Here is a 25,801-nt window from a genome sequence, read left to right as displayed (position 1 = left end):
CTCCTGGGGTTCCAAGAGTCAGACATGACTGAGCAACTAAGCAGAAGGCAACTTCAAATTACATAGAATGAAGACTGATAGGACTTCAAGGAAAGACAGACACATTCAAAGTTTCAGAGGGTTCAACACCCTTCTCCCACTGACTTATACGTAGACACAAATCAATAAGCATATAAAAGACCTGAGATTTCCCTGGTGATCCAGTGGCTAAGATTTCACACTCCCAATGCAGGGGGCCCGAGTTCGATCCCTGGTCAGGGTACTAGATCCCACATGCCGCAACTAAGGTAAGAGCTCACGTGCTGCAACTGAAAGACCCCACATGCCACAACTAAGACCCAGCACAGCCAAATCAATTTTTTCAAAGAGTATAAAAGATCTAAACATTTATCAACCAACTTGACCAGCTGACACAGAACCCTCCACCCAACAACAGCAGCACACACATTATTTTCTTTTTTTAATTTATTGAAGTATAATTGATCTACAATGTTATGCCAATCTCTGCTGCAAGCAAAGTGACTCAGTTATACAGCATATGAACATTCTTTTGACATTCTTCTCTACTGAGGTTTATCCCAGGATGTCGAATATAGTTCTCTGTGCTATATAGTAAGACCTTGTCCACCCATCCTATCTATCCTAGTTGGCATCTACTAACCCCAGACTCCCAGTCCATCCCGTTCCCACACCCCTCGGCAACCACAAGCCCGTCCTCTACGTCTGTGAGTCTGTTTCTATTCTGCAGACAGGTTCATTTATGCCATACTTTAGATAACACATATAAGTTATGTCATACGGTATGTGTCTGTCTCTTTTTGACTTCGCTTAGTGAGATCATCTCTAGTTGAACGCATGTTGCTGCAAATCCCATTTTTCATTTTTAACGACTGAGTAGTCTCCCACTGCGCCACCTATTCCCATCCATCTCTCTGCCGATGAACTTTTAGGTTGTTCCCACGACTTGGCTATTGTGAGCAGCGCTGCTATGAACACAGCGGTACATGGATCTTTTTAAATTATCGTTTTGTCCAGACATATGCCTAGGAGCGGGACTGCTGGATCACACGGTAATCCTATCGTGTTTTTTGTTTTCCTAGGAACCGCCACACTCTTCTCCATTGTGACTGCACCAGCTTGCATTCCCACCAGCAGTGTAAGAAGGTTCCCTTTTCTCCACACCCTCTCCAGCAATTGCTATTTATAGACTTTATTTAAAGACGGTCATTCTGACTGGTGTCAGATGGTACCTCACTGTAGTTTTGATTTGCATTTCTCTAATAGTGAGTGATGTTGAGCATCTTTTCATGTGCATATTGACCATCTGTATGTCTTCCTTGGAGCATTATCTATTTAGGTCTTCTGCTCTTTTTAGATTGGATTTTTTTACTGTTGTTGCTCTCGTATGAGGTGTTGGTCTGTTTTAGAAATTAAGCCCTTGTCTGTTGCACCATTTGCAAATATTTTTTCCCATTCCATAGGTGTCTTTCTGTTTTGTTTTCTTTATGGTTTCCTTTGCTGTGTACATGTTATTTTATTTATAATCTCATGGCTGGTCTCTCTGATGACCAGCCCCGATCCTGGGTCATCTCACCTCTTAGCATAAGCTCAGATGTGATCAAAGGGGCTGGTGAATAACAAGGACATTCCCATTGCTGAGGGCAATTCCAAGGATTTAGAATCTCCCCACCAGGAACAAGAGACAACAGCCAGTCAAGTTATTATACAACAACCTCAAATCCACACCTCCCACAACTCCCTCCTCTCTTCAAACAAGAATAAAATCCGGGCCCACTGCTGGCTAGTTTTGTTTCATTGTTTTTTTTATTATAGGAATTTTCAAACAGCGACGATAGTAGAAGGAATAATATTTCACTCATATTTCCACCACAGTTTCCTTGATTACTCAATTGTGGTTTATTTATCTTTTCACTCATACCCCTCCCCTGCCTCCCTACCCTCATCCTCAGATTATCCCGAAGCAAAGCCCAGAAGGACATTTGGCTGAGAATTCATGGCAAGCTTCCTGAGGGGCTGCCCCACCCATGCAGCCTCAAGTAGGCTCCAGGTCTGCTGAAATCTAGCAGGCTCCAGTTCTGCTGAAATCTAGCAGGCAGCTGAGTCGGGGGCACCCAGAGGCCCTTGGGTACCTCATTTGCTGACTCCTGCATGACAGTTAAGAAACACTTTCTACACACACTGTAATGTGTACAAGAGCACCCAACACCGCTTTATTGCATTCAAAGCTTCTAAGGCACGTAAGCCAGCCTTGGTCCTGGTATTTCTCATGCCTTTCAAAGGAACAGTGTCTACAACACTGATTATGTCCTAAAGAATCAATGCATAAAAATACAAGCTCAAGAACACAGGCTTAAATACTCCTAATTAAAATCAATGCAGGGTCAGACAGAATAAGGTAAGAAATAATGTATCAGTATTATTTTATAGATCACAGACCCATCTCAGAATAATTAAAACAGGCAAACCAATCAATCAGTCTTTGAACAACAAAAACTTGACCCTGATCTTTGATTTATCATGCCAGAGTGGCAGAGACAGTCCCTGCTACCTAGGTCGGGAGAACATTTTTTATGTTTATCTGGGAAGTTCTGACCCTCCCCCAGGGTACCAGGGGGCATCTACAAGATACCTCCTCCAAGATGGGATGGCAAGAGCAGTGAGTGGATTCATCCAACACCTGCCTATCTGACTTACTCTGCAAAACGGGAAGTCAAATGAATGCAAAGTTCCCCCAAGTCTAAGACTTGACACTGGGTACCAGCCCTGCAAAGCGAGAGGGGACATGAAGTCTCACCACTGGACACAGTATGGTTCGAGACAGCGAGGGCGTGCTCCTCAATTCACGTCTCCAAGGCACCCACATAAGCCTCAGCTTGGGTTCCCCGCTTGCCTCTCATCACAAGAGGGGCTCAGGCTCCTCCGTCCTGAGCTGGACAATGCACTATCAGGGAAGCGCCACCCCCGGCTGCCCTCATTTCTAGAGGAGAGCCCAAGCAGGACCTGTGGTTTAATCTTGGGCACTCTCCTCAACCCAGGTGTTCCCCAAGTATGAACTGGCTCTGAACAAGGCTTTTGTTTCAGGAGATCAATGAAGGGGCTTTGAACCATCTCCAAAAGCAGAGAAGAATCACCAAAGAGCTTTTCTTCCCAGTAGCAAAGGAAGAAAATCTTCAAACACCCACAGTTCAACTATTGCAGGGGAATCTTCCCTACCAAGATGAGTGCTCTCCCAAGGAAATGAAAGTTCGTGTTGGAAGGTGACACAGATCAACACTTCCGTCAGGAATATCATGTGCTCTGGGCTTAACTAGAATGCCCTGGGGACCCAGCACAAGACCAAAGATGAGCTGACATAACATCAAACATCTATATGGAAAGGCCTGGGGTGCGTGTCTCCAGTGGTATCGTCCTTTTCAGACCGTAAGGAGTAAGGAGCAAGGAGCCTGACTTCAGCTCCCCTGCTGGGAAAGTCCAGAGCAGGACTCATTTCTTCACAGGCTGTTACATTTTTCCCACTTTGGGGATGAAAACTTACATCCTGATAAGGATGTAAGGAGCTCAGGAAATTCCAGCCATCCACTCCCTCCAGCCCTCAGTGGACTGAGGCTATTTCCACTGCACAGAAACACTGCAGGAAAAATAGCCCCTTGTACTTGAGCCTGGCAGCTGGTTTCCTCCTTGGTTTGTCTTTCTGACCCTTCTCCTGGTCAATTCCTACATCTGCATTTGGCTCAAGTGAGGAAGAGAGTAGAAACAGTTCGGGCCTCTCTGACTCACAAGAGGACCAGCACTGGGTTGAACAGGAATGTTGCTGCTGCCCATGGATCTGAGAGCAGGCCCTTCTGGCCACAGGCAGGCACCCAAGCAGGTGACTAGGGTGGTCGTGGAGGCAGCCGCGCCAGGCCTGTCTGCATGGCAGCAGGCTTAGCTAACCGTTCAGCTCTGCTGGCCACGGTGGGTCTCCACCAGCTAGGGCAGGGTCTCCCGGTCCTGGAGGAAGGAGGCTAGCACTGGGGAGAGCCAGTCAGGAGGCGAGACGCTCTGATGAGAGCAAAGCTGCCGACTGCTAATGCCCTCTTGCCCAGGGGGACCGCTGCCCCACAGCCTGCACGACCGGAAGGTTCTTGGGCCGCAGTCAAAGCCAAAGGCATCTGCAGAAACGCCTTGCATAATACACGGGAGTTGGCGGGGCTTCTGGCCACATGGGGACCACGTCATGCAGACCCTGAATCACAAAGTCAGCATAGGCTGATTCAGATTATGGTGTGAAACCTTAGACCAGAAGCATTCCTGTTGGGACTCAGCATTTTAAAACCGTGGATGGGGTGATGAGGTGCAGGACAGGAAGGGACAACAGAGGGGAAAAGGACATACTTCTTTGGGAAACTCTGGTCTGGGTGGAGACCTGCTGTGGGTCGCTTCCCTCGAGCACAGAAAATAACCAGATGTCTGAGCATTCATCCCAACTCCCACATGGAGGCAGTGGAGGGGAATGAAATTCACTGACTTTGGCATTTTTTTCTTTTAATCTACAGACCTGAATAGCTCTACAAAGAGTCATCAGAACTCCAAGATTTGAAGGCTACTTCGGAGAAGAAAGAAGCAGGCACCAGAGGCCTGAGGAATAACCAACAGGGGCTACAGATTATGTCCAGCAGGAAAGGGGCGCTTGTGACTTCGACTCCCTGGAGACCCGCCCAGCCACCTGGATCTACCAGAACCAAGGGGGGCATCCGGCTGGAGAGGCACCAGGAAGTGGGAGGCTTCCTCACCCACAAGGCAAACACCCCACCCCTGTCCCTGGCCAACCCTGACCTCTCATCCCATCTGCCCAGCCTCCCACCCTGCGCAGCTCCCCTCCTATCCCTTTGGCCCTGGGGGACCTAGGGCAACTCCCTGGGGGTCCCACCTGCAGCACTCTCCCGGGGGGGACCTGGGGAAGCGCACGGGCAGTCTGGCCGAGCATCCGTGGCCGGCCTACTTGGAGGAGCAGATGGAGAGCGTGGCACCCGTGGAGAAGAGCCAGAAGGCGGGGTACACGGCCTCGGTGAAGTCCACCTTGTACTTGTACAACAAGTGGACCTTGTCAGCCGCGGCGAAGAAGAGGACGAAGCCGTGATCGCAGTTGAGAAGCACCCCCACCCGCGTGGCTTTGGTGGAGGGCAGGGTTTTCTCCACGTTGTTGTGCCAGGCGGAGATCTTGGTGTTGAACCACTCCACACACCAGGACGCGCTGTTGCGGCCAAGCCGGCTCTCGGGGCCCTGCCGCTCCATGCTGCCGTAGCAGACGCCTACCCCGCAGAAGTTGTTCTTCTGCAGCTCCACCTCCCAGTAGTGAATCCCTTTCTTGTAGCAGTGCAGCCCCAGGACTTGCGAGCAGTATGTGAACCGCTGCGGATGCGGCCGGTAGTTCAGGGACGTGTCCGCCACGGATGCGACGGTGTAGTTCTCGGACAGGGCCACCTTGCTGTGGGCGGTGTTGTAGTCCAGGACAACTTTAACCACATCTAAGGAAGCATCAAGGAGTCAATCACGAGGCGCTCTAAGCACTCTCACCTTTCATCCTCTCTCTAGCTCGTAATATTTACTCATTTGTTCTACCCATCCATTCAACCACCCTTCCAGTCCGTTCATTCTGTCCAGCTCGTCAGACATCTGTCCATCTCTCTCACCACCAATCAAGCCACCTGTGCGTCTATTCCTCCACCCAAAACCATTTACTGAGCCCCTGGCTTATGCCAGGCTCTATACAGGACGCACAGCCATGAACCAGATGTGGTGCCTGGCTTCGTGGAGTTCGCACTCCCAGAAGTAAGGCAAGCACATCAGGAGCGACAACAGTGAAGACTCCATGCTCCGCTGAAAGGCAGGCACTCTGCTGGAGGGACACAGCCATGGGGCTAACGGGCCAAGGGAGGAGAGGGCACAGAGGAACACTTACTTCACGGGTGGGCTGGAATCTGAGCCAAGAGAAAGGGAGATGAGAAGAATTAAACAGGAGAGCAGAGGAGGGAGAAAGGCTACGGGAGACAGTGAAGGCAAGCATGGAGTCACGAGGATGACGGACGTGCTGGGAACAGGGAAGGCTGGGCAGCTGGGAACACAGAGGCTGCAGCAAGAGAAGAGGGACCTCTGAAGCCACTAGTGTCGAGCCAAAGGGTCTCGACTTTAACTGGGGGCAGCGGGCAGTCACCTGAGATCTGCCAAGCACAGCAATGACCTGAATAGAATCCTTGATTAGGACACAAGCCTGGCCTCCACCTCCTCCCTAGGACACAGCCCTCCCTGCCCTTCCACTTACGGAGGACCCTGGACCAATGACAGAGAGCTGGGCAGACAGGGAAAATCCTGAGCTTAGGAATTTGGGAATCTAGAGACCAGGGTTCTCTGCCACCCCCTGGCTCAGGGAAAGATACTTTGCACCTGGCCCTGGGCCTCCCCCAGGGCAAAATGAATGGCCTGGGAAAATGTCCTCTGAATACCCTAAGTCCCTAGAACTCCTTTCCCCTGCTTAAACAGCTGTACTGCAGAGTGCAGGGGGCTCCACAGACATGTGGCTCAGCACCGCCCCCAGCAGCCTGGCATCAGTCACGGGGGTTGGGGGCGGGGAGGCCTTTCCCAGCCAGGAAGCTCCAGGGAGGCGGGCCCTGATACCAGGTACCACTGTTCCAGCAACGGGTGATCCACGCCCACTGTACCAGAACCACGCCCACAGCAGCTGTGGGGAAAGGAGGGCCAGAGCATACTTTGCAGAGAGAGGTTTCTGCCGCTGCAAGAAGTGAGCACCAGCGGAGGGTGCTCCATGGGTGAAGCTATGGGTGGCCCGAGGCCTGGCCTGGAGGAAGGAACTGCCACCACTTCCAGGCTGGAAGCCACAGAGGAGCATTAAGGGCACTCTCCAAGGGACAGGCGAACCACGCCAGACAGAGGCAAGGACAAGCAAGGCAGCAGCTACTCACACTCCAGGAGCTCCGGCCTGGACTTGGTTAGGAAGTTCTCCAGTACCTTGGCGTTGAGAGATGCTGAGGTCGGTGGCACGGCAGGGGCTTTGGCTGCACCTAGAGGAGGAACAGAAAACCATTTCCTTGTCCAATGCAGGAAAATGAAAAGTGCTGCTTTTCATTCCTGCTCATTCCTGCTCTAAACAAATTCAGAGCAGGCAGTGCACTGTCCACGGCCCACCAGAACTCACCCTCCTGGCCAGTTTGTTTCAGGTTCACTAAGTGTTCCGAGGATCCAAAGGTGGGAGGCTTGTTGAGTGAGGCAGAGGCTGGGATAAGGAAGAGAGGCATGAGTTGGGGAAACAACAGAGTGACCTGATGGCCTGGAATCCCTCCCATACTATTTCTCAAGAGCTGCCTCCACAAACACACACCTGGACCGCCAGGGTGACACAAAAGTGTCCAGACAGGGCAACATGCATCGTACTGGTCTCATGCATCGTACTGGTCTCCTATCCTCACCCCCAAGCCCAGACCCGGCGGCCAGCACAAGTCAGAGTCATGGAGTCCATGCCCATCTCAGACCCTCCTCCAACACACACCAGCCCACAGCTCAGCTTTCCTTGCTGGCATTTAGTTCTGCACTCGGGCACTCAAGGAACTAAAAGACGTAGAAATGCATAACTTACCAGGTTTCTTGGACTTCTTTTCATCTTCTGAAAAACAAAATTTTCAGAATTAAAATGTTTCAAAGCACAACACAACCATACTTTCAAACACCATAATAATAATCGCTACATGAAGGTGACCCATACAAATAGAGCTAGTATATTTTACATTGAAAAATATAAGGGGGTCAACAGGTAAATTAATCTACGGTCCTACATCATGGTTTTGGTGGGGAGGGGCTAATAAGGAGCATGATGGATTTCCTGGTGAAATGGAAATCTTTATCCCGATTTGTGTAATGGTAACACAGATGTATCAGAGAAGGCAATGGCACCCCACTCCAGTACTCTTGCCTGGAAAATCCCACGGACAGAGGAGCCTGGTGGGCTACAGTCCATGGGGTCGCTAAGAGTCAGACATGACTGCGCGACTTCACTTTCACTTTTCACTTCCATGCATTAGAGAAGGAAATGGCAACCCACTCCAGTGTTCTTGCCTGGAGAATCCCAGGGACGGGGGAGCCTGGTGGGCTGCCGTCTATGGGGTCGCACAGAGTTGGACACAACTGAAGCGACTTAGCACCAGCAGCAGCAACACAGATGCATGCGTTTGTTAATCTAACTGTACTTTTAGGATCTGGACATTTTACTGTAGGTAAATCATATCTCCACAAAAGAAAAAATGCAAAAACACACACAAAAAAAAAACCCACATAGAAAGCCAGCCAAAAAAAAAACAAACATGCTTGCCAGATATCACAATAGTCTTTATAAAGTATCTGCAGTGTATATCTATGGGGACTGACTTTAGCTAAAACAACTATCCTCAAAGCACGCACCCCAAGCCAGCAGCGTCAGCATCACCTGGGCAGCTGTAAGGAATGCAAATTCCCAGGCCCCCTCAGACCAGCTGAAACTAACAGTCTGGGTTACAAGCCACTGGACTCTGATGTGTGCTCAAGTTTGGAGGGCCGGAAGATTTCGGGTTCGCTCTTCACTACCACAACTGAAATGAAAAGGGGAGTCCTGGATCTCATCCCCGCTGGCCTGAAGACCCTGCACGTTCCAAACCAGCCCCACCGGACCCACCCATGGCCCCACATGGCCCCCAGCTGCCCCTTCCTCTCACTCAGAGCCCTGTTTCTCAGGGGTCATTTGCACTCTCCCCTTCTCCGAACCTGTGTCTCACCCCCCCACCACTCCTACTGGACCAGCATCTTGGGAGGACTCCAGGCTGCGACCTCAGCTGTGGGCACAGGGCTCCCTCCCAGTGACCACGGGAGCCTCACCCACACTGTGACGAGTCCACCCACGAGGCAGCCTGATGCCAGCATCCTCGGCTCGCACACGCAGAGCGGGCCTGTGCAGAGGGCAGTGGGAGGGAGGCTCTCTGGGCCCGAGCCTTGAGAAGGACACAGGTTGACAGTGCGTGTCACCTCGTCTTCACACGGGGTACCTTGCACGTGTCAGGCTCCCCTAAAGGCCCCCTCCTCCCCTGCCCCAGGCATGCCAGCCCCTGACTACACTCCACTCTGAAAGCACTAAATACTAACACCAAGCAACCAACAAGAGAAACTAGTGCAGAGTTCTCTCACCCCTCCCCCACCATGGCGGCGAGCAACCCTCCCCCATCCTCACTGGCTCTTTCGGTCAACAGTCTGATGACATTTATTGCTGTGGTCCAGTCGCTCAGTTCTATCCCACTCTGTGACCCCATGGGCTGCAGCACACCAGGCTCCTCCGTCCTTCACTGTCTCTCGGAGTTTGCTCAGATTCACGTCCAGTAAGTCGGTGATGCTTTCTAACCATCTCTTCCTCTGCTGCCCCCTTCTCCTCTCCCCTTCTCCTCCTGCCCTCAACCTTCCCCAGCATCAGGGTCTTTTCCAGTGAGTCGGCTCTTCACTTGGTGCGGCCAGAGTGCTGGAGCTTTCACCATCAGTGTCCCACATAAACCTCACACAACAGTCCATGAGGTCAACGCCATTATGGTCTGCCTTTGACAGATGAGGAACCTGAGGACCATTCTGCACCCAGCCCCCATCTCAACAAGGGTTCCAACATCCCCAAGTGAAAGTGAAAATGACGGTCACTCAGTCACGTCCGACTCTTTGAGACCCCACGGACTGTAGCCCCCCAGGCTCCTCTGTCCATGGAATTCTCCAAGCAAGAATACTGGAGTGGGTTGCCATGCCCTTTTCCAGGGGATCTCCCGAACCCAGGATTCGAACCTAGGTCTCCTGCATGGCAGGCAGATTACGTGCCATCTGAGTCATCGGCCCATTACCCCTAAAGTGGAGGACAAAAATTGATCTTGAGGGACTCAGGGAGAGGTAAGGAAGGAAAAATTTTGTTCTTTTTATGGATCACAGCACCATATGTAAACAGACGTACCATATGTGGGGTATTAAACTTCATGTATGGGGTGACCAGGAAAATTCTGTCTAAAAGGGCTTGAGGGGTAAAAGCAGACGGTAATAATGGAGAAAATGCGAAGAGGCTCTGTGAGGGCTGACTCACGTCCCACCCGGGACTGAAGAGAGACAGCCTCTGCTTGGGGTGCTGCATCTCAGGCCAGAACTTGGCATCACGCTAAGTATTTCTCAAGACAAACCAGCTTTGGTCACCTTGCCATCCCAAGCAGTGGGAATATCCAGCGCTGATGGCTGGTCCTCCCAGGAGCCCTGCAAGCTCCCCACATCAGGGTCAGTCGGTATTTGCCCTCAGATGCTTCCGGGCCTCCCAGAGCCCAGGGTGGGCCGGGCCCCCCGGGGGGAGCCGTGACGCCCTCTGGTGCCTCAGCCTGAGCGCTGATGCCCACGGCTGCCGCCGCCCATGGGGATGGAGGTGCGACTACTTACTCACGACCTTCTTCACAGGCCGGTGGGGCTTCGGTGTGTGTGGTCCTCCAGCATCCCCTGGGCCAAAGAAGGAGAGGTTAGTTTAGGCGGCTCTTCCACACCCAGCTGAGGAGCTAGCCTCTCGGTAGAAGGGCAGCGAGCTGCAGGGAGGTTACAGAGGTGATTCCCACCAGCCTTCCCCGCTGACCACTTACAAGCACTAGAAACGAGGCAACAGGAACACAAGTTTGGTGTGTTCCCTCTCTTCTCTGTCTTAAAATGTAGCTGGGGTGGAGTCTTTTCTCTGCCAGCACCCAGCTCCATGACCCCTGACCTGCCTGCGAGCTGTGCTTGCTCGCCCGAACCGCGGGGAAGACCCCTCACCCAGGGGGCGAGACCAAGGTGCCTGCTGTGTCCAGGAGGTTCCTTTCCCCAGGAGTCTCTCACCACTCTGTCCCCAGGCCAGCGACCACGGGTGTGGCAGGAAAACAAACATGCGGGGGTAATGCACCAAATTAGCTTTCCCCTTGGCCACGGCCATGGCACACCGGCTGCAGAGGCTCTTCGGCAGGGCCATTCGGCTAACCAGGCTGGGACTCAGGCCTGCTCCCTGGATTACAGACACAAGACCCAGCGTGTGCTGGGCTCTGTGCCAGGCACTGGGGACAGTAATGGATGAAAAACAGACCCAGCCCCTGCTCTCAGGGATCACAATCTGGCAGGGGAGACAGAGGGCGATGGCAAGAAGGAGTAGAACGCCAGGCGCGAAGGAACTTCCCAGGTGGTCCAGTGGTTAAGCATCCACCCTGCAAAGCAGGGGACACGGGTTCAAGCCCTGGCTGGGGAACTAAGATCCCACAGGCCTTAGGGCAACTAAACCTGTGAGCCTGGGCACTCCAGGGCCTGCAAGCCACAACTGGAGGGGCCATGTGCCTCAATGCAGGAGCCTGCATGATGCAACGAAGACCCGAGGCAGCTACATAAATATATAATTTTTTTAAATGACAGGTGCAAAAAGGGCCCCAGGGAAGGATAAGGACCTGGGACCTTGTCTGAGGAGCCGGAGTGGCAACAGGGAAAGTTTGCTGAGAAATGTTAACGTTTTAACTGATCTCCAAGGGAGACAGGAGTCACCTGGTGGAGTCTGAGCCCTCTAGGTGTGTGTGTTTGGGGGGGCGGGGTAGGAGTGGGCGGGATGTACAAAGACCCTGTGGCAGGGAGGTTAACATTTTTGAAGAACCGAGTGTAAAGGGATGTATTGGGGGGAGGGGGCCGCTTCAGGGCTGGAGAGGTGGACGGGGCCTGATCAGGCAGGGGCTTAACAGTCAGAGCCAAGGGTGTGGTCTGCAATCTAAACAAAGGAAATTCTCCAAAGAGGAGGCAGGGGAGAGGGTGCCAGGAGAACAGACTGTCATCCTGAGGCACTCTCTCCAGCTGCGACAGGAGCAGCTGCTGAGGAGCTCATTAGGAAGTTGCCACAGGTGATTCAGTGGAGAGCAGGCATGTGGTGGCTGCAGTGAAACGAGCTGAGTCCAGAGATATTTAAGAAGCAAAATCTGACAATGGTCTGGATATAAGCAGAAGGACACGGGGTGGTGGTTGTTTAGTTGCTAAGTCGTGTCCAACTCTTTTGCAACCCCATGGACTGTACCCTGCCGGGCTCCTCTATCCATCGTATTCTCCAGGCAAGGGTACTGAAGCGTTGCCATTTCCTTCTCAGGGGATCTTCCCAACCCAGGGATCAAACCCACGTCTCCTGCTTGGCAGGTGGATTCTTTACCACTGAGCTACCCGGGAGGCCCCAAGATAGGGGATATCAAGAAAGAATTTCATGTTTCTCCGACCTCCAAACTAGCCACTTCCTTACCAAACAACGCTGACAACCCAGAATCCATTCAGCCCATCTGACCCAGCCTCAGACTCAGACCAAATAAAAGCCTATCCAGAAAGGACCTTTGTAACACTTGGCCACAGAAGACATTTTAGGAAGGATGGCTACAGTCTCAGGATGAGGCGAAGCCTGCCCACCGCCTCCTGGATGAGGGCAGTGGTCTTGTAACATCTGAAGCTCAAGCCCCAGTGCTCCAGAGCAGGACTTCCCTTCCCCAACAGCAGAGGGGACCCATCCTGTTTCCAGAACCCCCAGTGCAAAGCCGGGGAGGCTGCCGATGGTTACCTGGGGCGGTGAGCTCCTCGGGCTTCTTGTCCTGGGGCTGCCTGAGGGACCGCTTCAGCTCAGTCTTCAGGTCGGAGGTGCCCTGACAAACCTCCTTAATCAGCTCGTGGTTCAGCTCCACCTTGGGGACGAAGACTGGCTTCGTGGTGATTCCCTGCAGCTTCGTCGCTTTCTGCAATGAGCCAGGGGGTTAGTTCAGGCAGGTCTGGCAAAGCTAGGGCCCAGGCTCAGGCCTCATGAACCCTGGAAGGAGCTTCCCCGTGCCCATGGGCACTAAGTCTCATCAGCCTCTCAAAAGTGGCTGGGGGTTGAAGTGCCACTTTAAGACACAGCCCTCTGGAGGTGGAAAAGCCCTCACCTTACAAAGGGAAAAACTGCAGTCAAGAAATGACAGGTGTCCTGCCAGGACCTCCGCCGATTAGTAGCAAGGACACAGCTGGGACCCAGGCCTCCTAACCCATGGATAATGCTCTTTCCACCACCATCGCCCCTCAAAGACCAGCTCTGAATGCATGTTCTGAAAACAGAACAGGAAGGCCTGGAGGGCTGCAGGATTCAGCCACACATCCAATGCAGGAGAAGAATCTTACAGAAGGTCTCCCAAGCGTGGAGACCAAATCAGATCATATGGTCTCAAGAGGCCCAGATGTGGACTCAGAATCCTTCTGGGAGAGCTCGAGGCAGCTAGATTAACAAACAGGAGTGAGCACGTGGGAAGAAAACGCCATCCCGGCCAGGCGTGGCTATAAGACCCTGCACACAGGAGACAAGGTTCCTGGGAGCTCCTGTGCCTCCCCAGGACCTGAACGTGGAATCTGGGCCTTTGAGGTGTCAAAGCAGCATGCCACCCAGTCAGCAGGGCTCCCGGAGACACCCGTCGCATGCCCGGCACTCTCCTGTGCACCAGACACACTGGGAGGGTGAAGGGCCCCTCTTAAAAGGCGCGACAGCCTTCAAAACAGACAAGGAAACAAGCACGTCTAGACTGAGGTTGTCAAGGGAGAGAGCAGAGGCAGGTCACACGCTTCGGATCACCAGCAGTGGGAAAACAATGGGATCCCAGGAAGATGAGGGAACTGGGGCTGCCCTGGACAAATGACAGGGTTTACGAGGCAGAGGCCAGTCTCAGAGTCCCCTGCCCACGCTCAGGGCCTCTGAGGAGCACCCTGCTGGGGTCAGAGCCCCAGGCATATGCTGGGGGTGGCTCACAAGAGATTAGACTGCTGGCAAAGGCAGGCAGGTCACCGAGGGCCCTACAGGCCACGCCAAGGAACACAAAGTCAGAAAGAGTGCCCATGCTGTAGAAAGACACTTCTGGGGACGATGCAGAGGCGGGATGGGGGAACAAGGTGGAGACCTAATGCAGGCAGCATCCCAGGATGGACCCCAAGCTCCTGACTGCCCTGGGCACACACGTTACACATCCTCTCCCCCAGGTTACGGGCAGGACAGGGAGTATGAAAGGGTATCACTCCTGTCACTACGTTACAACACATGGAAACCCTGAAGGAGTACTGCGGATGTAAGTAAGATCCCAAATCTGTCGATTCTGAGTTCTTCGGAAAGATGATTCTTCTGGGTGGGCCTCACCAAATCAGTTAAAAGTCCTTAAAACAGAGAGTGGGCCTTCCCAGAAGGAGAAATTCTCTTCTGGTTCTGAGGAAACCAGCTGCCCAGTCGAAAGAGGACCACATGCTGAGGAATCGTGGCAGCCTCTAGGAACCTCAAGGACACAGGGCCCTCAAGCCTGCACCACGAGGGACTGAACTCTGCCAACAAGCATGAGAGCTTCCCCAGAAGGAAGTGGCAACGCCCTCCAGCATTCTTCTCTGGGAAATCCCATGGAGGGAAGGGCCTGGCAGGCTACTGTCCGTGGGGTTGCCAGAGGGTCAGACGCAACTTAGCGACCAGGAACAACAGCGACAGAATATCCTCCTTTCTTAAACAGGAGAGTTGACTTCCTATTTATGAGTTATTAGAACCCACAGGTACCAAACACACTGGAACCCAACAAAGGAGAATTAGGCTCTTTTCTAAGGGGGAGAGAAGAAATACATGTCTTGGGGGAGATGTCCAAAGGACACAGGTATTCTGTCTGTGTTTGTCAGACAGGCAAAGGAGAGACATCAAAGAGCAGAAAACACTGAAAAATGGGTCTTGAGCTAAAACTTCCCTGAAGTTTGTGGTTTTCTGGGAGCATGAAGCCCTCTGAATGAAGAGTTTAAGCTGTACACAAAGATGGAGTTCAATTAGGATCAGATATCAGCAATGACCTTGCTTATTCCAAGTGATTTGACCAGACACCAGCTGAAGAGAGCTTAAGCTGAAAAGGAATTAGTAACGTTGTCACCGGAGAAGGCGATGGCACCCCACTCCAGTGCTCTCGCCTGGAAAATCCCATGGATGGAGAAGCCTGGTGGGCTGCAGTCCATGGGGTCGCTAAGAGTCAGACACGACTGCGCGACTTCACTTTCACTTTTCACTTTCATGCACTGGAGAAGGAAATGGCAACCCACTCCAGTGTTCTTGCCTGGAGAAACCCAGGGAGGGGGAAGCCTGGTGGGCTGCTGTCTATGGGGTCGCACAGAGTCGGACATGACTGAAGTGACTTAGCAGCAGCAACATTGTCACTAAGATTCTGATAGATGTGAATAACAGGAAGAAGAACTCTGGGGCAATCCAGAAGAATAAAAATGGGAAAGAGGCTGAATGGATACAAACTGCTGTTTTGATTGAATCTCATCCCAGCTATGAATTCAAATAGTAGATCTATCATTTCAGAGAAACAAATCTCTTTTAATAAAGAAAAATTACACAGTGAAAAAAAAAAAAAAAGCATGTCAGCTTAGAAGACAACCCTGAGCTCCAAAAGGAACATACAGCCTGGTGAGACCACAGCCTAAGCCACACAGAGTATGAGGCAATGGACAGCTTTTCTTCTAAGCCACGTAGTTTGCAGTAAGTGGTCACAAAACGTAGAAAACTAATACAGCCTGTGTGTCTCAAGGATGCTTCCCAAAACCCCTTACTGCCCCAAGCCCTTGAGAGTCCCGCTCTACACTGTAATGTGAGGCAGAAAGAGGATTCAACAACATGCTCATATGACTCACCTCCAGAAACTCAAACTCGTCCCCCTTAGTCAGGGCCAGTTCAACCTCCTCCTTTAGGGTCTGGATCTCACTCCTCTTCTTGAGGATGATCTGGTAAATGCTGTCGAACTTGCTGGTGACCCTCTTCTCCTCTTCCTTTATCTTCCTTGTGGCGCTGGCCTCGGAGGCATCAATGAGAGCCTTCATCTCCAGGTATTCCTGTCTCAGCTGGTCCACCTTCCTATGTGCAGCCTCCTGAGAGGCCAGGACAAGAGGGCATCCGTTAGACGGGCTAAAGGGCTGGGCCTGACACGCAGAGCACCACAAGCTCTCACCTGGGCTTCAGGGAAACTCAGATGGGTGCAACCACTTTGGAGAGCAATCTGGCAAGATCAGTGAATGTCAAGGTGTTCATACCTTATGACCTAAATCCTAGAGGAAATCAACCCTAAATATTCATTGAAAGGACTGTTGCTGAAGCTCAAATACTTTGGCCTCCTGATGCGAAGAGCTGACTCACTTGGAAAGACCCTGATGCTGGGGAAGATTGAGGGCAGGAGGAGAAGGGGACGACAGATGCTTGGATGGCATCATCAACTCAGCGGACATGAGTTTAAGCAGACTCTGGGAGATAGTGAAGGACAGGGAGACCTGGCGTGCTGCAGTCCATGGAGTCGTAAAGAGCTGGACATGACTGAGCCATCACCACCACCACCTTCAGACCCAGCAATTGAGTCCAAAGAATGTACTCTAGAAAAAGACTGCTCCAGGGACACCCAAGAATGCTCTAAGCAGCACTGTTTGAAGAGCAAAACCAAGGAAACAACCTGAATGTCAGCCAGTAGAAGACTGAAAATTATTCCCTGGGATGGAACATTAAAGTATGAGAAGGGAAAAACAACTTATAGAAGACATGCAGTAAGATGTACCAATCACAAGACTTAGAAACAAACAGAATGGCGCGTGCATGCTCAGCCACTTCAGTCGTGGCCAACTCTTTGCGACCCCATGGACTTTCCACAACTTCCGGAAGAGAGGACGAGGGCTACAGAAAGGGGGAAACAAAGCCAGGGCTATATTCTCCTTGGCAACGTTTTATTTCTTAAGCTAGAAAGCGGTTCATGAGTAACTTCTTTCAAGGGTATGAAGCTGCCCTAGACAACCTCCTCTAGAGCTGCAGTCCATACAGCTGCACTGCCCTTGAACTACGGCCAGTCCAAGCGAAGGTGTGAGACGGAGTAACGTAAGAAGAGTGCGGAACATCTCATTAATACCTTATATTGACCAAAATAACACTTTGGCTATACCGAGTTAAACAAAATACATTAACAGAATTAGTCTCATGCATTATTCAGATTAAAGTTATATATAAGGTTCACTTTCTATTTCTACTGGACGCCACTGCTCTAGAAGCTGCCGTTTCCCTTTACAGGTTGGGTCACCTCATCAGCTCAGAATCAAACACGACAAAGAGAAAGACACACAACAGGGCCAGGGAGATTGGAATTCAATTTTTTTTTTTTTTGGCCACTCCATGCGACATTCAGGATCTTAGTTTTCCTACCAGGGATTTGAACCCAAGCCTCCTACAGTGGAAGCTGAGAGTCTTGATCATTGGACCACCAGGAATTCCTGAGAATTCAATTCATTTCTTAAACCAGTACCTGACCCTGCCACTTTCAATGTGACTATCAATGTCCCCGAGTAGTCATCCTTCTTCTCCCCCGTCAGTAAGAAAACACCCCTGGGTTCAGATGGGCACACAGCTGCCCAGCCACAGACTACATCTCCCAGCGTCCCCTGCAGCTGGTCATGTGACTGCGCCGCTGCCTAGACAACTCGAACAAAAGTAACAAGTACAACAGTCTCCTCCCTTGTCACCCCTCCTCACAGGTTCAGCAAAGATCTAACGGTGACCCAGTGGCAGCCAGAGACGAGGAAGGGCAGGAAGAAGATAAGGTCCTGCAGCCTGATGGGTCACAGGCTGCAGACCTTCCCATAGCCTGCCTGGGTTACTGAGGTCCAGCCCTGAGCCATCACAGCGAGGAACATACACAGCTATCTTACTGAAGCCTCTGATTCTGAGGGGTATCACTGCTACAAGAACTTAGCCTGCCCGCCAATCAATACAGGCGTTCTCACGTGCAATCTTTCACTCAAGCCTCAAGCTCACCTTCGGAAAGAGGCTCTGGAGGTAGATGGAAAAACTAAGGCTCAGAGGTTTGCCAACATGACCACAGTATCAGAGGCTAGTATTCTAATCTAGATCTCATCTAATCTAACCACAGCTGTGGCAGTGAAACCAGACGCTGCCCCTCCAGAAAGGACGCTTAAAAATCAAACCTCCTCTCAACATAAAAGCACTGTAACCTTATACAAATTACGAACCTGGAGGGGAAAAACCTCTGTAATTCTCCCACTCCAACACCTGCACTACTGTTCCTTGACTGCATTTCCTCCCAGGCTTTTTTTCTACACCTTCTGTAATAGGTTTAATGGTAGCTCCCCAAAAGTTACATCCGTGTTCCGGAACCTGGAAATGCGACCTTACTGAGAAAAGGAGTCTCTGCAGATGTAACTAAGGTAGAAATCTGGAGCCAAGATGATCCTGGCTTACCCAGGCGGTTCTAAATCCACTAGCAAGTGTCCTTATTAGCGACAAAGAGCAGACACAGAGGGAGGCGGCAGTCTCAAGATGGGGGCAGAGACCGAAGTGATGCAGGCACAAGTCAAGAATGCCTGAAGCCACCAGAAGCTGGAGAGGCGGGGACAGAAGGAGTGCGGGACCTTCGGAAGGAGTGTGGCCCTGTCGACACTTTGGATTTGGACTGCTGGCTTCCTGGCGGCCATTTTACAGATGATAAAACTGAGGCAAGGGGACAGCACGGGGGTCAAGTTCACAAAGATAGAACGAGCTGAGACAGCGACTTCAGTAAGTGGCAGATGCGGTCGTTCAAACCAAGCCTCTGCCTGCAAACAACCCGAGAACTGAACTGTGAGAGACTACATTTCTCGGAACCCAAGTGTGTGGTAACCTGTTACAGCAGTCCTAGAAGATTTACAGATGCAGGAACTTCCCTGGTGGGCTGGTGGTTAAGACTGCTTCCAATGCAGGGGACGTGGGTTCAATCCCTGGCGGGGGAACAAAAGTTCCTCCATGCTGCATGCAGTGCAGCCAAAAACTAAACAGACAGATGCAGCTTTTGCTTCCTGTTTCTCTCCCACTTAAACCGTAACTACTTTTTATGTTGCTATGTTTTAACCTTAATTTTCAGTGATTCCTCCCACCCAGGTTGGACTCGTAGTCTATTAAGAATCTCTCTGGGCATGTAGATTTTTGCATGTTTTGTTGAATTCTGACTCTGTGAGTGGACCCAACAGGAGCCATTCGGATGCCAGAGCTGTGCCCGCCTCCCCGGAGGGGCGGGGCACCCCGTCACTCACCTGCACCTCCTGCTGCCTGGCTCTCACGTCCTCCAGCGCTCTTGATGCCCCATTGATCTGGCCGTACATGACAGTCAGTTTTTGCCTCAACTTGTTCTGCAGAGAAAACGAACCGGGTAAGAACACACCTCGTCCCAGCCCCTCAGAAGCACCCAACACCAGGGACCCACAGCTGTTTCCACCACCCCAAGTCTCGCCTGCTTGCAGCTTTCTGACGCATGCTCGTATTTACTGCCTCCATCCTTTCAGGGAGACAGCACAGTGAAGAAGTTATAAGGATAGGACTTGGAGCTAGACAGAGCAGACTCAGTTCTCAGCTGTTCAACTGTCTCTCACCTGTTTCTCTGGTCAGGAAATAGATACAGCTGTTCCTACCCTGCAGGGCTAGAAGGACAATTAACTGAAGCAGTGTCAGTCCTCAGCCTAGTGCCTGAATCTTAGCGAGGACAAACGTCCTGAGTAAACGTCAGCTTGGATTATTATGAGCTTCTTCACTAGAACCCATTTTACAGATGATGAAACTGAGGCAGAGAGGAAAGCAAGGGAGCCAAGCTCACCCAGACAGAATGAGCTGAGACAGCCGCTTCAGTAACTGGCAAATGGAGTTGCTCACACCAAGCCTCCCACTACAAACAACCAGCAAGCAGACAAAATACTGGGGGAGGAAGGACCTACTGAAAACCAGTGGGGAGCTAACAAAGAAAGGGAGGATCACACAGTTAAGATCCAGGAGAAGGAAACCCAAAGAGATAAGCCTGGCATCTGGGGTTCTCCCAGGGCCATCTGCCAGTTCCGGAACACAGCTGGGAGAGCCTCTATGCGCCTCAGAGAGGCAGGGGGACAAAAACCAAAGTCCAAGGCTCACCTGATAAGCCCCACAGACAGAGCCCTCCAAGGGCTACACCCTGGAATGAGGATGAACCGGCGGCAAACCAGCTCAGTCCCTGAAACTGAACTAGGGTGATTCAGAATCGCTAGGCCCCAGGTCACGTTCCGATGCAAAAGTAAATTAGGCACCAAGGCAGCTAATGCCACCCGAAGCATCTGAGTATTTTCGTAAATTTTCATAATCACCAGCCGACTTGCACCCAACTCAGGCAAAATGCTGCGGCGTAGAAATGGGTAGGAAAATCACCACCACCTCCACCGTAATAACGGCAGCTAGTGTTGGTCATGAACTTACTCCAAGTCAGACACTGTTCTAGTGCTTTCCACATATTAACTTTGTAAAGCTAAAAACAACACTAGGAGGTAGGGGATTATCCGCCCTTTACATATGACATCACTGAAGCAGAATAATTAAGGGGCTTACCTAGGCCAGGTCATTATTAACTAGTGTTACAAGATGCTGGCATTACAATAACAGACTTATGTCCAAACTGAGCACACAGGAAATTTCTAAGGGAAAAAAATGCACGTCCCTTAACTAGCTGGCTCAACAATACTCTGGCCTTCCCTTCCTCTCCTCTGGCTCTCCCAGGTTACTGACCTTCACTCCGGATTTGAATAACCCAGTGACAGTCACGTGGATAGGCTGGAAGCACAAACCAAGGCCACACTAACTCAACCCCGAAAGCCCAAGTCACTGATGGTGTTTCAGATGTGACTTCTGTGACAATAACCTCTGACCCAGCCTCTAGCAGTGGCCAAGATAAACTGCAGCCAAAGGCAGAAGGCCAGCCCTGGACACATGCAGCCTCACAGGTCTCAGACCTAGAAGAGACCTCAGGACTCCTGGGGGCTGCCAACTGTTTCCAAGACCCACTCTCCGTGGTCGTTCTTGTAGCTGTTCAGTCTCCCAGTCGTGTCTGACTCTTTACAACCCCATGGACTGCAACACACCAGGCCTCCCTGTCCCTCACCATTCTTGAAAGATTTTACACATATTGATCAAATGCATACAACAGTCCCTGTTGGTACACAGGGGCCCACGTGGCTGTAGACCAAAGGAAAGCCACCCAAGGCCTTTGAGAGCAGCTAATCAAGGACAGGGAACTTTTCAAAGTTCTGAGCATCCCTTTACAGTCTGGGGACCTTGGTCCTCCAAGTAGGCACCAGAGTCCTGAGTCCACCCTACACCAGTGATCAAACCCAGCTGGGCTGGCTCTGCCGCCAGTACTGACCAGCAGCAGGGCTGGAAAAGGAGACAGGTTAAAGCAGGAGTTCCCAACCCTGGGCTGTAGGCCGGTACTGGTCCAAGGCCTGCCATGAACCGGGCCGCAGAGCAGGAGGTGAGCAGTAGGCGAGCAGGCGAGGCTTCATCTGCTGCTCCCCACACTGCCTGAACCACCTCTCCCCGTTTTTCATGAAACCAGTCCCTGCTGCCTGCCAAAAAGGTGGGGGGCCGCCGGGTTAAAGGACACAGCCGGCCAGGAGAATGGAGGGCAGGCAAGGCTTGTTAAAAGGATTAAAAAGCCGAGTGTGTATGGCATACAGATAATCTGGGCGCAGGTTTCAGCTCCAGGCCCTGGAGATCGAGTGGAAGCTGTGGCTTCAGACCCAACTACAACAGGTCCTTCTGCCCCTCCTTGCCTTCTGCCTCCTGGATAAGAACTGCTAGCAGGCCTCCTGAGCAGATCTAGGCAGCCCAAGTCCTCAGGCCCACACGTCCTGAGAAGAAAATCTGGGCAGTCTAACACCCTCCATGCAGCAAACTCTCCTCGGGGAATTTCTGAGTAACAGAAATGATAGCAGCAGCTCTATGGAGCACTCGAGAGCTATAAAAATGCCATGCATGGGGAATTCCCTGGTGGTCCAGTGGCTAAGAATCCACCTGCCAATGCAAGAGACACAGGTTCAATCCCTGCTCAGGGAACTAAGATCTCATATGCCAAGGAGCAACTAATCCCATGCACCACAACTAGAGAGGCTGTGCGCCGCAACTAAGACCGCCAGAGCCAAAACTTAAAATAACTTTTTTTAAAAAAAGCAACTCTGATCTCTGTCAACTGAAAAGAAAAAAAAAAAAAATACACAACCTAAAAGCTAAGAAGTGAAGTGTTAGTTGCTCAGTTGTGTCTGATTCTTTGCAACCCCATGGACTGTAGCTTGCCAGGCTCCTCTGTCCTTGGAAGTCTCCAGGCCAGAATGCTGGAGTGGGTAGCCATTCCCTTCTGCAGGGGATCTTCCTGACCCCTGGGATTGAACCTGAGTCTCCCACACTGCAGGCGGATTGACAGCTGTGTTTAAAACAAATAAACAAAACCGCCATTTATGGATCACCAACAACCTCCTCAGATAGGCATCATTACTGGGCCCTTTGATGGATTCCCAGCCAGGAAGCAGAGCCAGAATTCAAACCCAGTTCTCAACAGTCAGCTCTGGTCAGAGTCTGAGTCAACCAGCTGGGCCCTGGGGCCTGCCTAAGAAGCACTTCCCAAACAGCTCAGGCCCCTGGAGCCTCCTGGCCACTCTTGGATGTGCAGAGGGAATGCTATTCATCCCATTTTAGGGATGAAGAAGCTGACCCTCAAGAGAAATGTAATGACTTGCCCTGAACCACAGCTGATGTACGCAGAGCAGGCCTCCAGGCTCTGAAGGCCAGGCAGGTTCTTTCCTGTAACAGGTGGAGATCCAAATGGGCTGGGCCTGAGACAGTTGTACCTTCCTGGTCAACGTCAGGCAAGGCCTGAGGGACTCAGGAAAGCAGACCACAGGAACCCAGCTCAGCGTGGACAGGCAGATGAGGCAGAGAGGGTCCCCAGGCCAGAGCAGCACCTGCCCCCGCGCCGTGGAGCCACTGCAAAGCTCCCCAGGCTTCACATCTCCTTAGACAGCACAAGGACAGCCCCAGCTTTCCCTGAGAGCCTGGGAGAGAGAAAAGAACCCAGGCCTCACCCTGAAGTTTGACTGGAGCAAGGAAACAGAGTGGGACTACGCCTGTTCAGCCTCTGCCTCCATTCCAGACGGGAAATCAGGGTCCTTGAACCACTGAAAACATCTCAGACCAAGAAGGGCCCGGAGGAATCCACCTGATCCCCCTCCTCACATTGCTGATGAGGACCGACCCCAGGCAACCACTGAAACCATCTCAGACCAAGAAGGGCCCTGATCCCCCTCCTCACATTGCTGATGAGGACCAGCCCCGTGCTTTAAAGTGGCTCAGGCAGGAGAAAGGGCACAGCAAGCGTGCAGCTGGGCCTCCTGTCCAGGGCTTCCTGGGACCCTGCCCACCCTCCGCCTCACAGTGGTCAGTCCTCCCCGGTCACCAGAAGTCTCTGGCTCACAAAGACTTTATCTCACATGACCTCAGGAATGTCCTGTGCTCTGAATTCCAGGACTTGGTTTTGAGGCTGGTCCACCAGGAGAAACAGCAACAATGGTGTCGGAGCAGCTGGCCAAGGCTCAGTGACCATTTGGCCACTTGGGTTAACTCAAGTGAAATGAACTTCTCTGAATGTCAGTTTCCTATTTCCTCAGCTGTAAACAACTCATTATACCCACCACCTGGGAGCTAGGGGAACTTAAGAGAACAGAGGTAACCTCTAGCCCTCATATTTGATGTTCAAAACCCTCTACTAAACGTCAGACCACTGCTAAAGTGAAAGTGTAGTCACTCAGTCGTGTCCCACTCTTTGAGACATCAGGGACTGTGGCCCGCCAGGCTCCTCTGTCCATGCAATTCTCCAGCAAGAACACTGGAGTGGGTTGCCATTCCCTTCTCCAGGGGATCTTCCCGACCCAGAGATAGAAGCGGAGTCTCCAGCATGGCAGGCAGATTCTCTACCGTCTGAGCCACAAGGGACCCCCCCAGACAACTGCTAGGCTTAATGCAAACAACATATCCCCTGTGTCTTAAGTAGTTCCCTCTGTAAAATGGGTGAGTGGGGTGAGCCACGAATACGAGGGCTGTATGTTCTCACGGCCCCTTCTACCAGGACACTGGCTGTACCCCTGGCCCCATCTCAGACACAGCAAGGCCTGAGGGTGCCCCTCCACCGCCCCCACGGGATCCGCCTGGTCGGCCACACTGCCCACAGCGGGGCCCTGTGCGCCACCCAGCCGGCCCAGGCTGCCTCTCGGCGCCCCCGCCCGCCGCCCCCTACCTCCAGGTCGGTGCTGGCCTCGTTGAGGGGCGCAGGCGAGCAGGTCTTGTGGTCCACCACGCAGACGTGGCAGATACACTCGCTGTGCTGGGGGCAGAAGAAGTCCCGCAGGCGGTTGTGGCGGGCGCACTTGCGGCGCATCAGGTCGCGGACGGGCGGCTGCAGCGGGTGGTCCTGGAAGGCGGGGCTGTCCAGGTGCGGCCGCAGGTGCTCCTGGCAGAAGGAGGCCATGCACACCAGGCACGTCTTGACGGCGGTGGCCTGCAGGCAGTGGTCGCAGGCCACCTGGCCGGCCGCGCTGGGGGCGGCGGCGCGGGTGGGCGGCGTCCAGTCGTCGGCGGCGAGCGCGGGCCGGGCCTGCTCGGCCTGCAGGAACTGCTCCACCACCGCGCACAGCACCGTGTTCTTGCGCAGCTGCGGCCGCGCGGGGAAGCCGGTGCGGCACTGCGGGCAGAGGTACGGCGCGCCCTGGACGGCCCACGTCTCGTCCAGGCACGCGCCGCAGAAGTTGTGGCCGCACGGCGTGGTGACCGGGCCCTTGAAGGGCTCCAGGCAGATGGAGCACGACAGCTCCTCGGCCAGCGGGCACAGCTCCGCCATGGTGCGTCCGGGGCGCTCGACGGGACGTGCGGGGACGCGGCGGCGCAGTGGCCCCGAGGCCGCCGAGGAAACGAAACCGAGCGGCGGGGCGGGGCCCCCGGGCTTCCAGGAAGTCACGTGGGGCGGGCGGGGCGCGCCGGGTGGGGGCGTCCCGGGGTCCCCGAGGTCCCGGCCGCCGCGCTCGGCCCCGGCGACGGGCGTGGGGTGGGCGCGGGGCGCCGGACCCTGGGCGTTCAGACCGGCCTCTCGGCCCCCGGGCCGTCCCCGCGGCCGCGCGGCGAGGAGTGAACCCCGGATCCCGAGCGCGCCGGAGCCCCGGGCGGACGCGCCTGCGCGGGTCCCTACCCTCGGGGAGCCCGCCGGACGCCAGCCGCGCCCGCCGCCCCCGCGAGCCAGGCGGGCTTATCGGACGGACCTGTGAAAAAACCTACAGCAAGGGCTTCCCGGGTGGCCCGCGACTCTCCGCCTTTTTAAAATTTTATTTCATCCTTCCTTTCTTTTCCCTGGTTCTGGGCCCTGGCGTTTGGGCAACACGATCTCCGCAGGTTGAGGCTGCAACTTGGCGATTTGTTTCCGCGCCCGGCGATGTAACACGCTTTCCCCTCTACGCCCCGCCCCGCCTTCTAGTTTCCTGGAGTTTGGAGATACCTCAGTCTCACAAAAATCTCCTGTCTCATACATACCCACTTTCACGCGCGCCTGGGCACGCACACAAATATAATTTTGAGACATTGTTCTCAAAATTGTTTAGTTATTTTCTTCTAATTGTAGCTTTGTTTCCCTGGCTGCTCTAGCCTACAAGTGTGTGTACAGTAGGGGAGACATGTTCAAGAGAGGAGGTGCGGGGCGAAAGGAAAGGTAGCGCTATGGGAGGAGTGAACTGGAGTTTACTTTGGGGACAGAGTGGGCACCAAAAAGGGGGGAAAGGCAGATTCTAATTCTGATCACTACCATTTATCGGTACCTCTGGGTGCTAGGCG

General features: G+C 52.9%; 1 protein-coding gene across 1 annotated transcript; it reads right to left on the bottom strand.

Annotated features, from left to right (window-relative positions):
- Window positions 1-467: 467 nt before the first annotated feature.
- TRIM25 (tripartite motif containing 25) lies at window positions 468-24,893 on the bottom strand. The gene is made up of 9 exons (XM_040244280.1): window positions 24,222-24,893; window positions 19,177-19,272; window positions 15,754-15,987; window positions 12,644-12,815; window positions 10,489-10,545; window positions 7,652-7,678; window positions 7,214-7,291; window positions 6,981-7,079; window positions 468-5,528 (listed from the first exon to the last, which is right to left on the bottom strand). Exons 1-9 carry the CDS (start codon window positions 24,819-24,821, stop codon window positions 4,999-5,001), a joined length of 1,893 nt encoding a protein of 630 aa, XP_040100214.1. The 5' UTR covers window positions 24,822-24,893; the 3' UTR covers window positions 468-4,998.
- Between the last annotated feature and the right edge of the window lie 908 nt (window positions 24,894-25,801).

This window comes from Oryx dammah, unplaced genomic scaffold (genome assembly GCF_014754425.2).
Source record: "Oryx dammah isolate SB20612 unplaced genomic scaffold, SCBI_Odam_1.1 HiC_scaffold_8, whole genome shotgun sequence".
Taxonomy (NCBI): Eukaryota; Metazoa; Chordata; class Mammalia; order Artiodactyla; family Bovidae; genus Oryx; species Oryx dammah.
Note: the sequence above shows the minus strand (reverse complement) of the source record. Positions and strands in the feature narration are given on the sequence as shown.